The 13,122-nt window shown below is 35.3% G+C and overlaps 1 protein-coding gene across 6 annotated transcripts in view; it reads right to left on the bottom strand.

Annotated features, from left to right (window-relative positions):
* SCN3A (sodium voltage-gated channel alpha subunit 3) overlaps window positions 1-13,122 on the bottom strand; it is a 123,154-nt gene that overhangs the window by 72,893 nt on the left and 37,139 nt on the right. For 4 of the 6 annotated variants that reach the window (XM_060177786.1, XM_060177784.1, XM_060177787.1 and 1 more), the window contains 6 exons: window positions 8,018-8,135; window positions 5,981-6,071; window positions 2,718-2,846; window positions 2,003-2,094; window positions 924-1,196; window positions 664-727 (listed from right to left, as the gene is read on the bottom strand). In XM_060177786.1, coding sequence (XP_060033769.1) covers window positions 664-727; window positions 924-1,196; window positions 2,003-2,094; window positions 2,718-2,846; window positions 5,981-6,071; window positions 8,018-8,135 — 767 coding nt within the window. Of the gene's footprint in view, window positions 1-663; window positions 728-923; window positions 1,197-2,002; window positions 2,095-2,185; window positions 2,278-2,717; window positions 2,847-5,980; window positions 6,072-8,017; window positions 8,136-13,122 lie in introns of all 6 variants that reach the window. The other 2 variants (XM_060177785.1, XM_060177789.1) reach the window with 1 other exon arrangement.

The following is a 13,122-nucleotide window of genomic DNA, read 5'->3' as shown; positions in this document are numbered from 1 at the left end:
AGAGCAGTTTCCTTACTGGGCCTGCAATCTGAAGATGAGGTTATAATCTGGATGATTTTTCCTTTTTATTAATTTTTTCTTTTTTAGTTTGTTCTTTTTAAAATATTTATTTCTGGATAGAGAGGAAGAGAAATTGAGTAGGGTGGAAAGATAAAGAGATAAGGAGACAGAGAAAGATCGACAGCCCTGCTCTACCACTCCTGAAGCTTTCCCCCTGCAGGTACAGATTTGAACCCACGTCCTTGTGTCCTATAATGTGCATGCCTAACCAGATGTGACACTGCATGGTCCTGATATTTTCCAGACAAAGCAGAATTCATCTTCCCAGTACATACCCACCCTAATAAAAATGTACCTATTGTGTTTCCTTTACTATTTTTTTTTGTTGTTGTTGTTTGTTTGTTTGTTTTTAGATAGCTCTGCCAAATTTATAGGAAATAAAGACTTTGGGCTTTTGTACTTTGAAACAATTCAAGTGAATCTTCACTGTGGAATTCTGGATGAAACTACTTAAAGAGATGATGATTTTATTGACTAAGAATTTAGGACCAGATAACAACCCAGTGTATTATTCCCTTAGCACACAGTACCACATTGTTATATACATGGAAGGCTACTTTTTTTGAAATGTATTCCATATCTTCAAAAAACTACATCCCTTACCCTGCATCTGAGCCATTTCCACAGAGTAAAGGGTCTTTTTGTCCATCCAAAACATAAAAATGACCTATTGACAAAGAGAAGAAAAGATTTTGTTTCATGTGCTGTCCCTACTGACATTAGGAATAGGTGAAAATTAACCATTTCTATTATTTCCCAAATGGATGCTTACAAGAGCTGCTTTCCCCTCACACTCCCAACTATTTTTAGTTAAAAACCCAATTGAGTAATACTAGTATTAACAACAGAGCAACATTTCTTACTGTCATCATCAATGTAATCCTTCCAATTAAATGTGCTCATTGTTACATTAATAAGTGTCCCATTTGAATCCATTGTGCCATTCAAGTAGGAAGTGGTGTTGGTTTCAAAAGCAGAGTCACTTGGGGGCCACTGCAGGCATTTATTCCGCAGATTACCCATAAACAGCTGTAATCCTATTAGTGCAAACACACTCAGGCAGAACACAGTCAAGATCATGACGTCAGAAAGCTTCTTCACAGACTGGATCAGGGCTCCCACAATGGTCTTTAAACCTGAAAAAATAAAGCAGTAGGTTAGCTAGAAAACAGTGTTACCATTGGCCGCGGTGCCTTGATAGTCAGGCACATTCACTTTCTCCAAGAATTGTTCTGTTAGGATATCACAACTTTATGAACAGCCAGATGGTTTGGGGAATGGGTAAAAAGCAGGTTTTTGTCTGTGAACGGTGAGCTTTCTGGAGGTTCAAAGTGAAAGTTTGAGTACCAGGGTAGAAAGCTCTTTGTATGTAGTTTTACATGCTGCCACAAACATGTTAAGGCAAGCTTGCAAAGTATTTTTCATTTGGGGTTTTGTGTTTCACAAGGGTGTTACCATCCAATCCATTCTTTATAGTGGCCTCTGAGTAGCAGTGTTAATTTAAAGGAGAAAATAATCTTAATATAATATATGTTATGTGCATGCTGGTCGATAATGTTTTCTCCTTTAAAGGGGGATACATTTTAAAAACAGATTTATAAAGAATGGCAAAATCCAAATCAGTTAGAAAAGCCAAGGTAGCAAAGCTTTTTCAGAATGTAAAAGAAAAAAATCTTTACATTACCAATGCAAGAGAAACACAGAGAAAGATCAGTGCTAGTGTTTCTGTAGGCATTTCATGCAATTCTCTGTTAAACTCAAAGGCTGACTTTGTAAGTAAGCATGTAATTTCTAAAACTTTAGGAACTAAATGGAGCAGAAGAACAATTTGATGTTCTCAAGTGTGACAGAATATTAACCAACAGCCTAATGTTATTAATATAATTTTAACCATAGTTTTATTATGATTAAAGTCAGCCTCAGTGTTTAACCTAGCTCTCACCTGGAATGACTGAAATTGTTTTCAATGCTCGGAGAACTCTGAATGTTCTCAATGCTGAGACATTGCCCAGGTCCACAAACTCTGTCACATATCTGTAATAGGGAGTTCACACACAAACACAATAACACACAAGAAAAGATGGATATGTAAGAAGTCTACCATCTCACATCAGTTTCTTCTTACCTGGAATTACAGAAATAGTTTTCAGAGCTCTCAAGACTCTGAAAGTTCGAAGAGCTGAAACATTGCCTAGGCTTACAAATTCTGTTACATACCTGTAGAATTAAATCAGAGTTACTGGTGGATTTGGCAAAATTTATACTATAAAAGAATTATTGTTGGATTTGGCATATAGAGCCCCTTGAGTTTAACAAACAGAAAATGATGAAAGCTGCTTTTATGGAATTAAACCCTATTGCTTTATTTCAGGGTAATTGCCACTAATGCAAATGCTTGTTTGAAAAGTTAATTAAAGATCAGTGGGTAATATTACATTTTAGTTAATGGATAACTTAATTTTGATGAATTGAAATATTGTATGACATGAAAGCAATTCCATTTATTGCTCATTTACCAGATATCTACCTTGCAATGTGTATTAAAATATATATGGCATATAATTAATTTGACTAATGACTGAATACTTTACAACCGATTGTTTTGTAATGTACTTTTTTCACCCTTTTGAGCTTAATAAGTTTTCAAAAATACTCACGCCATCACAATGACACTGAAATCTAGCCAGTTCCATGGATCACGAAGGAATGTAAAATCTTCTAAGCAAAACCCTCTTGCCAAGATTTTTATAAGTGACTCAAATGTGTAGATTCCAGTAAAAGTATACCTACAGAAAGTAGTCAAACAGAATTATGAATTCCTTTGAACTCATATAAAATCAATGATTTTAAACATAACAAAATTCTAAACCATTGTTGTTTTTATTTTAACATCATGTTACTTTAATATTTTTATTGGGGGGTAATGGTTTATAGTACAGTCACTGGCACATAGGCACAAGCTCTCATCTCCCCTTAATAGGTATGTCAGAGACACTTGCTCTGCCAACCTATGATTCCCCTCCACCATTGTACAGTAGGGCCTCATCCCTTTTCCTCCTTTCCCAGAGTCCTTTGCTTTGGTGCAAACCAGTCCAAGTTTCACCTCATGTTTTTCCTTACTGTCTTTTTATTTCTTAAGTGCACCCTGTGACATCATTAAGCATTCGTCTTTTTCTTTCCAACTTGTTTTATTGCAAAGGAGATGACCTCAACTTTTTTTTTTAATGACAGGATAGTATTCCAATGTGTATATGTACTACAAATTTCTTAACCAGCTGTATTACTTCCATGATTGGGCTATTGCAAACTGTGCTACTGTGAACATAGCTGTACATTGCTCTTTTGGGATATATGTCTTTATCGTCCCTGGGTATATCCCCAGGAGAGAGATTGGCAGGTCAAAAAGTAGGTCCACTTCTAATATTTTGATGAACACCTGGGCTGTTTTCCATAGTAGTTGGACCAAATTATATTCCCACCAGTGATGTAGGAGACCCTTTCTTCCCACAGCCTCTCATATTGTTGGTGCTTCTGTCTTTTCTAATATGTGACATTCTCACAGGTCTAAGTGGTATTTTACTGTTTTTATTTTCATTTCTCTAATCATCAGTGACTTAGAGCATTTTTTTTCTTATATCTATTGCCCTCCTGGATGCTTTTTTGGGAGAAGAGTGCCCAAGTCTTCCCCCTACTTTTTCAATGGAGTTATTTTCCCACTTTTGCTGTTGCATTTTGTGAATTCTTTGTGTAGTTTCGGTTATTTAGTACTCTTCTCAATGGATGACACAAAGATTTTCTCCCACTCCATGGGAAGCCTCTCTCTTCTGCCATGCAGAATTTTTTCAGTTTGCTATAATCCCATTGCTTTATTTTTCTTGCAATTACACTTGGGTCGGTGAAGTTGTTTTTAAAAATTACATGGGAGAGTTCTGTCTGCCTAGTATTGAAATCATGATCCATTTGAAGTTTACTTTTGTATCAGACAAAATGTGTTGTTTCAGTTTCATTCTGTATGTTTCAAGCCAGTTTTCCTAACACCATTTGTTGAATAAATTCTCCATTTGCTATTTTGGGCTTACTAGTAAAATTAGATGTGTGTAGGTGGGCAGGGGTTGGTCTAATTTCTGGGTTCTCAACTCTATGCCACTGGTCTCCTGTGTCTATTTTAGTTCCAATATCAGGCTGTTTGGATTATGGTGACTCTGTAGTATGTTTTGAGATCATGAAGAGTGATGCCTCTATTCTTGCTCTTAGTTCTCAAGATTCCTTTAGCTATCCTGGTTATTTTCCATCTCCAGATAAACTTTTGTATCTTTAGTTTTATTCTCTTGAAGAAATTTGGTGGGACCTTGATAAGGATTTCATTAAATTTGTATATGGATTTGGGTACAATAGTCATTTTGACTATGTTAATTCTTTCAATTCGTAAGTATGGTATCATTTTCCATTTCTTTTTATCATTTTCTATTTTCCTTCCCTTTCCTTTTCTTTCTTTCTTTCTTCCTTTCTGTCTTTCTCACTCTTTCTTTCTTTCTTTCTCTCTTTCTTTCTTTCTTTCTTTCTTTCTTTCTTTCTTTCTTTCTTTCTTTCTTTCCTCCTTTCTTTTTTGCCTTCATGGTTATCACTGTGGCTCAATGCCTCAGTGCCAACACTATGAATCCACTGCTTCTAGTAGTTGTATTTTCCATTTTATTGCGCAGGACAGAGAGAAATTGAGAAGGAGAGGGAGACAGAGAGGGAGAAAGAGAAATTGACACCTGCAGACCTGCTTCACCATTTGTGAAACTTCCCCCTGCAGGTGGGGAACAGAGGCTGGAAACCTGATTCTTGTGCAGGTCCTTCCACTTCGTACTATATGGACTTAACCAAGAATACCACTACCCAGCTCTTCTTTTATTTTCTTGAAAACTGTCTCAGAGTTTTTCATATAAAGATCCTTCACTTCCCTTGTTAGGTTTATCCCTATATACATACTTAATTGTTTTTGATACTATGATGAATGAAATCTATTTCTTGATTTCTTTTTCTAGGTTGGTGTTTCCACAGATAACTATTACTGATTTTTGTATGTTAATTTTGTACCTTGCACCATATAGACTTCATTGCTTGATAATTTTCAGGAGTTTCCTACAGGGTTCTTTTGGATTTTCTGTGTATGCTATCATATCAGCTGCGAATAGTGACGTTTCTCCCAAATTTTATTCCTTTAATCTCTTTCTTTTGTCTGAATTTATGGCTAGGACTTCCAAGACTATGTTAAATAGTAGTGGAGACAGAGGGCAGCCCTGTTTCATACCTGACCATAGAGGTAAAGCTTTCAGTCTCTCTCCATTGAGCATGCTATTAGCTGCTGGATTGCTGTATATAGATTCTGCCAGTTTGAGGAATTTTACATCTATCTCCATTATTTAATGTTTTAATTATGAAGGAATATTGGATTTTGTCAAAGGTTTTCTCTGCATCTATTGTGATAGTCATGTGTTTTTTGTATTTCCTTTTGTTGATGTGGTGAATCACATTTATTGATTTATGTATATTGAACTAGCCTTGCATTTCTGGGTTAAATTCCACTTGGTTATGATGTGCAACTTTCTTAAAGTATTGCTGTAGCCAGGTTGCTAGGATTTTGTTCAATATTTTAGCATGTCTGCTCAATATGGATATTTGTCTCTAGTTTCATTTATTTATTTTATTATTTGGAAATAACTCATAAAAGTACCCCCCCATTAACATCAATAACAACAATAACAACAACAACAAAAAAAACTTCCCTTGTCATCTTTCACATTATGGAAATACCTTTTTCTTAGAAGTGTTTACCCTGACTTCAAAAAGTGGAAACCACAAGTCAGATGATAACAATACAGGAATTACTGGAGAATTTGAGAGTTTCTGATTCCCAGAAGTCAGTTCTACTTACTCCACATTCTTTGTCCAGTCTGGAGGGTTACTCAAGGTCATAAATACACAGTTGGTCAAAATAGTGCACATGATAAGCATGCTGAATAAAGTAAATTATAGTTAAGGAACAAATAAGTGCCGGTACATTACCATGGTCATTTATAACTTATCAAAAGATCATCCATACAAGTTATTTGCAAAATAAACTTATGTGTTTTAATAAAATGGGAAAAAATAAGAAACTTCAAAGCATGTCATGCATTCTTGATTAAATCTTTCTTTTTTATTTCTTCACAGAATTCATTTTAAATAATGAGATCTCCATTTGAAACAAATGGTATTTTTGTATCCCAATCAGTTCTATGAAATTGCTGGCAAGAGGAACTAAATTAAATATACAGTAGAATTATAAAGGTTGTACTTCATATATAATAAATATTTTCATTATCTGACAAAAGGTTAATGAAAACAATATTAAAAGTCTGAGACTCTATAGTTCTATAGATTCAAAGTTTACATGGCTGAGACTTGTATTGTAATTAGATATAGGAAATAACTTGCTCCTTTCAACATTATGACATAAGAATAAGGGAAGACACTATTTTTGCTGATAACTTACTGTCATTTTCTAACTTTTAATTTTACTTTAGAGCACAGCCATTTAGTTAACTGTCCACATCTAGTTTACCCTGCAGCAAAATAGTTTCAAAATATATTGAAACTTTTCTAAGAATTTACTATAATGATTTCTGTTGTGTCTCAATTCAGACAGCAACTGAAGAAAGCTTATGACTATTTTAATTTCATCTTTTATTTTCATAGTTTCCACCATGAAATCATAGAATAAGAGAATTTAAGCATACTTCAAAAAACAAGAGTTCTATTGGCCCTGTCTGTAGATGAACCACTTCATCTTTCACGGTTTTTTTAAATATTTATTTATTTATTCACTTTTGTTGCCCTTGTTTTATTGTTGTAGTTATTCTTGTCATCATTGTTGGATGGGACAGAGAGAAATGGAGAAGGAGGGAAAACAGAGAAGGGGAGAGAAAGATAAACACCTGCAGACCTGCTTCACCTCTTGAGAAGTGACTCCCCTGCAGGTGGGGAGACACTGGCTAGTACTGAGATCCTTAGGCTGGTCCTTGCGCTTTGTGCCACGTGGCTTAACCTGTTGCGCTACCGCAGATTCACCATCTTTCAGTTTTTATACAAACTTAACTCGAGTCTGCACATACAAAATGCCCATTTTAAAAGGAAAGAACAAGTAAAAAAATTATATATTCTGTACTGCAGATCTGAGAACATGAATGGGGAAGAGGGTAGGAGATTATAAAAAGGAGTTCGGGGTGGCACTGTGATCTATTGTAAAGGGAAATGGAGCTATGGTGGTAGATGAGGTGTCATATTTTGGGGAAATGTGAAACTATATCCCCGAGGTAATAAACATCTTCAAACAAAAGTTTTCCAACAAAAATAAAAAATAATTAAAATGACTATTGTTGAATGATGTCTTTGGAGATCATCTTTATACTCTATCATTACTTATTTAAAAACATACTTAAAATCCATCCTTACTTTGCCTAGTACTATATACTTTTGAGTAAGATAGTAAACAGATACAAATTCATTAATTTTATATATGTATTATTAACTAATTTCATAGGCATGCACAAGTGCTTAAGACACAGAATCAATCATGACACAAAATTTGAATGCTTGATAAAATAGATAATGAAAACTAAGTACAGTAGAGTATTTTTTTTAGACAGTGGTTACAGATAGTCTAATTTAGACTAGTAAAAGTGTGAAGAAATAACTTTCTATCATACGGAGTGTTTAATTTCTACACCACTACTATGGGTGCATTTTATTCTCTGGAATCATCATATATTCTCTAATAATATTCCTATATATAGTCAGAAACTAATAAGAATAACAAATTAAGCAATAATGTTACCAATAAACTTAAAGAAACTTTTCCTCTATAAACAAGAGTGTCATTTTACTATGAAGTCAACAAGAGTCATTGGACAATTCACACAAAAAGGATATGAATGTACCAAAATCTTAATAGCAATCTTCCTAACAGGGTTTAGTGGAGTTAAAATGTACAAGGCAGAGGCGGCACTGAACCGGAAAATTGCCTTCCCTTTATTCAGTACTATGAAAGTCTGAAAAAGAAAACATTAAAAAATTACAAAATTAGACATGTGGCTTATTTAAAGAGATTACAAACATGAAGAACTTTAACCTGATTTGTTTGTTCAGACCTGTTTAAACCAGCTAGTATGTCATAACTATAATAAATATAAGGTGTTTCTCTTCTAAATGAACACAAACAAATAAATAAAGATATGACTTAACTGTTATCTAATCCTGTTCCAAGATTTACAATTCCTGATACAAACTGATTACCCTGCTGCACAAGATGCTTACCAATTTATAAGGTAACTTTACAGACTCCAGTTTTATTGCAAGCTTACCATCTGCCTCCAGTCTGATAACTTTTCAGATTATGCTGTGGACACTGTTATTAAAATAATATTTTATAAATACTTTAGCTACATAAAGTCTTATTTATTTTTATTTATTTATTTATTTTTCTTTTTTACCCAGCACTGCTCAGCTCTGGTTTATGGTGGTATGGGGGATTAAATCTGAGAGTTATTTTGCATAAACATTATGTTATCTGTTCCACCCAAGTCTTTTAACTCCAAGTTTATGTTGGCAGTTTTCACTTTTAGTAGTTGTTCTGTTCTATTCTATCCTATCCTATCCTATCCTATCCTATCCTATCCTATCCTATCCTATCCTATCCTATCCTATCCTATCCTATCCTATTCTATACAAGTTGAATAACCTGTTTTGCTAATTTATAGATCTGCCGGTGATACTGAGAAGGGACAGCTGCATGGAGAATCAGGCACCAATATATTGCCTCAAAGATAAAATCCTATGATTTAAGACCTATGATCATCAAATTAGCATTTAATTTCTGCTGCCCAGTGGAATTTCACCACCCCTTAAAAGGGTTATCTTTGATTTATTTTTCCCCACAAAGACTTTTCTAATCCAGTCAATTGAATCCATTGGTTAGTCCCACTCACAACCTGTTGATTTTTCCCATTGACTCTGAAAATGAGTATCATAGAATTCCATCAAAAGGTGGCAAAGGTGGCAACTAGGAGGCCACCTAATACAAACTCTCTCTCATTTTAGCTGTGGAGCCAACCTGAAAATAAGGTTTTACTTATAGTGACTCACTTTCATATCAGCGTTGCTTTTCAAAAAATTTATTATTTTTTTAAATTGCCACCAGTGTTAATCCTCAGCACCAAGGTGCCTTTTTGTTTTATTTATTTGTTTATTTATTTATTTATTTATTTACTTATTTTGTAGAAACAGAGAGAAGTTGAGAGGAAGGTGAGAAGTGAGAAAGACATGTGAAGCATGATCCCACACTCATTCATGAAGCTTCCTCCTCTAGTGAGGTGCTTGAAGTTGGCTACTAGCACATGACTTGCCAGAACTACTAAGTGACCCCCATATCAGAGTTTCTCAGTCCTATCTGTATATTGGAATTTTTGGGGGGTGACTCTCACTTGGCCATTTTGTTCTCATTTCAGATCATTAAACAAAAATTCTGAAGAAAGAGCACAGTGATGGTTTTAAAAAAAAAAAAAAAAAAAAAACCTCAAGTGATTCTATTGTGTAACCCTGGTTAAAATTCCTTACTTTTAAAACCACATCTTGTAGCATATATTCCTTTCAGATCACACCACCTTCAATCACTCCCTAATTGTTTCCTTTTACCAGTAAATCAGTATATTAATTTTCACACATTGGCATGTTGTTTGTAATTATAGTCAAGTAGCAATTTACATGTAAGGTTCCCTCCCTTGTGAAGTTGTTATACACCATTGAGCATAAAGTGTCCATAACATACTTTTCCTCCATTTTTTCACAGTATTTAATAGCTTGCTTTGCAAATAAGCACTTGTTTTAATTAAGTGTAGGTTTACTTTTAAAATGCCATTTACCTTTACGGCATCTATTTTCTATATCCATCTACCTAATCATATGTTTTTTTTTCACTTTAACTAGTAGCAAAATTCTCTGTATTCATGTGTATTGACAACATGTTCTGACAAAAATATATTTAGATGTTCAGTATAAACTGTGGAGAAAATTTATTTGTACATTACCCTTTTGTATCCATGATCCTGGAGCCTACTGCTACTTAATCAATTATTTTCTATGAACTATACTCCACAAATGTATACATGTCTATGAAGTGGATAAGTAAACCATTATTTACTAATAGATTATCAAAAAGGGACAGTCGACATCTGGAGAAAGACCACCTTTGAAACACAAATGCATTAAAGGATTTTCTATACACAGGATTAGACAGTTTAATTCTACTGTTAACAATCTAGACACATCAAGGTGCCCAGTGACAGCAGTGACATGTAAAAAATTGCTGTAATTTAAAATTCTTCACTTGCATTTATTGAGAGAATTTCCATGAAAAAAACAATTGCCACTTGTAAGATTTTATTTAAAAAAAAATCTCTGAAACCTGGGGGAATAGAAATGAATTGTCCTTTTAAACATGGAACCCTTTCCTCCTGCTACAAAATTAGCCTTTGGGATGCTAAGGGAATCGATTAACAGTGTCAGGCTAAGGGAATTTTCTTTGAATTTACTGGTTCTATAGCAGGGCTCTACCTTAAGAAAACAATCCTAGTTTATTTCTAGTGTTCATCTCTGAAAAAAAACTGAAAATATGTTGAGTTCTGAGAAATGAAGAATGAAATATGAATGCCTTGTGTAGTGGAGGAATTGATAGACATTTGAAATTTGGAACTCTGTCATTACTGAAGAGCCTAATCTAAACTGAAAATCACTTCAGAGAATGATAGGATATTGGAAGGAGAGATTGGGACAAATTTCAAAGTCGGTTTCTGTTTATGTTAAGTACTGATGTGATTTCAAAACAACAGTACTAGCATGGGGAGGTGGTTTAGCATTAGAACACAAAACTTGCATGCCTGAGGCCATAGCTATGCTAGGTTCAGTTCCTGGCACCTGGATATATTCCAGAGTTGATCAGTGTTCTCCCCTTTCCCCTTCCCATCCTGCTTCTCCTCCCCTTCGTCTTTCCTTCTCCCACTACTTTCTTCCCCTCCCCTTTGTCTCTCCTTCTCCCACTACTTTGTTCACCTCCCTTTCCTCTTTTCTTCTCCCACCCCTCTCTTCCCCTCCCCTTCCTCTCTCCCCTCCCACCCCACTCTTTCCTCTCTCCCTCTCCCACCCCTTTCTTTCTTCCCTTCCCCTTCCCCTTTCACTTTTCCATCCCTCTCTTCCCCTACCTTTCCTCTCTCCCTCTCTTCCTTTCCCCTTCCTCTCTCCCTCTCCCATCCCTCTCATCCCCTCCCTTTCCTCTCTCCTTCTCTTCCCCTCCCCTTCCTCTCTCCCTCCCCCACCCACTCTTTCCTAATTGAGGCATGAATCAACTTTCTATCTCTGTGTGGAACCAAAAAAAATTGGAGTTCTAAAAGTAATGCATTCTATTTTAAAACATTTGCTTTATGATGCTAGTAAACTTTATTTAGTCTCAGATAGTGGTCAAGAGTTCTTAGTCTGAAATCTGCTTGATGTCAAATCTTGAATCTGCTATTTATTTACTTATTTTCTGACATGTGAAAATAATAGTACCTTCCTCCCTGATTCTTTGAAATGTAAGTATACCAGCTAAAGCATTTGAACAGTGCCTGAAAAAAATGTGACCACAAAATAAGTCATCTCTACCACTATTTTAAAGTTATTATCTGGTCAACTTAAATGCCATTAAAATATGTTCAGATATTGATCAACTGGTTAAAATAGGTATATCATAATTGATTTATGGAGGAAGTATATAATACTCTATACCTTTATAATGTCTTTCATTAGTATTGGTTCATTCAATGAATGAGCAATTTTGATACCATATTTTTTAAATTACAGAATTTCCTACTAGCTCCTAAGAGTTACAGGCTATCTCTTTTTCCAGTAACAGCTGAGTCTTAACTTTACAGATTCTTCATGAAAGAAAATAGAGCAGACTACAAGATGGGTCATGGCTACCCTGAATAAATAAAGATCCATGTCTGCTTCTCAGGGAGGGAAGCAATAAAATCTGACTTTCCTAGCACACAATGAATGATTCTGTTTCTTAGTGGCAGAATCACATTAACCAAACTTGAATCCCTGACATGTAAAATCAGAATGTCAATCTACTTAGAATGAGATATATTACTGTCACATGTCTGAAATAACTGCAGTGTCATAACCAGAACATCCTTTCCTTTTAAGTAGACCTGGAAAGACAAATTGTAATGAATAAAAAGTTCTTTACTAAGCTGAATAAGGGCAAGAGTCTGGCACACTTTAACGATGACTCTTTAGTCACAATCAGGTCACCTCCTCAGCTGGGGCCCTAGTAGGGGAGTCCTGAGATTCCCAAACAGACATGGTGGGCCTAGACCTCAAATAAATCCCTCTTTCCATTGTTATCAGTCATCTCTATCAGGAACAACAAAACAGACCCCTTTGTGGGCCCCAATAAGACCTTGCCCTCAACTTGGATCAACAATGGTAGAGAATGTTCCATCCTCTGAAGGGAGGCTAGACAACATATTCTGTGTTCCACCTGAGGAATATGGGTCCTGATGTTGGGGCAGCTTGGAATGTTCCTACTCATGACAACAGAATGTGAGCTCAGATCTATATGGGCCCCAGATAACATCAAATCAATGGGGTTTACAGTCAACAATATTTATACACCTTTCCCATATTTGGGAGCTACTCTCTTCCCTGATCCAGATTTCTGGTCCTTTTTCCAGCCATGACATCATGTCCCCAGATAATAACTTAGATCCACCTGCATATCAGATGTCAGTCTCAGGAAAAAAAAACAACAAACAACTAGTATATTCATGGGCTCTTTGGAATATAACTAAAACAGGCCTACTAACTATAAAATGGAGACAGCCCAACTCATCATCTGAACTATTCCAGCCTTTAGGTTCATGATTAGTCAACAATTTGTTTGGCTTTATATGTTAACTCTTTTTTTCAGCCACCAGGTTCCAAATCTAACATGATGCCAAC

The sequence above is a fragment of the Erinaceus europaeus genome, chromosome 18 (assembly GCF_950295315.1).
Source record: "Erinaceus europaeus chromosome 18, mEriEur2.1, whole genome shotgun sequence".
NCBI lineage: Eukaryota > Metazoa > Chordata > Mammalia > Eulipotyphla > Erinaceidae > Erinaceus > Erinaceus europaeus.
Note: the sequence above shows the minus strand (reverse complement) of the source record. Positions and strands in the feature narration are given on the sequence as shown.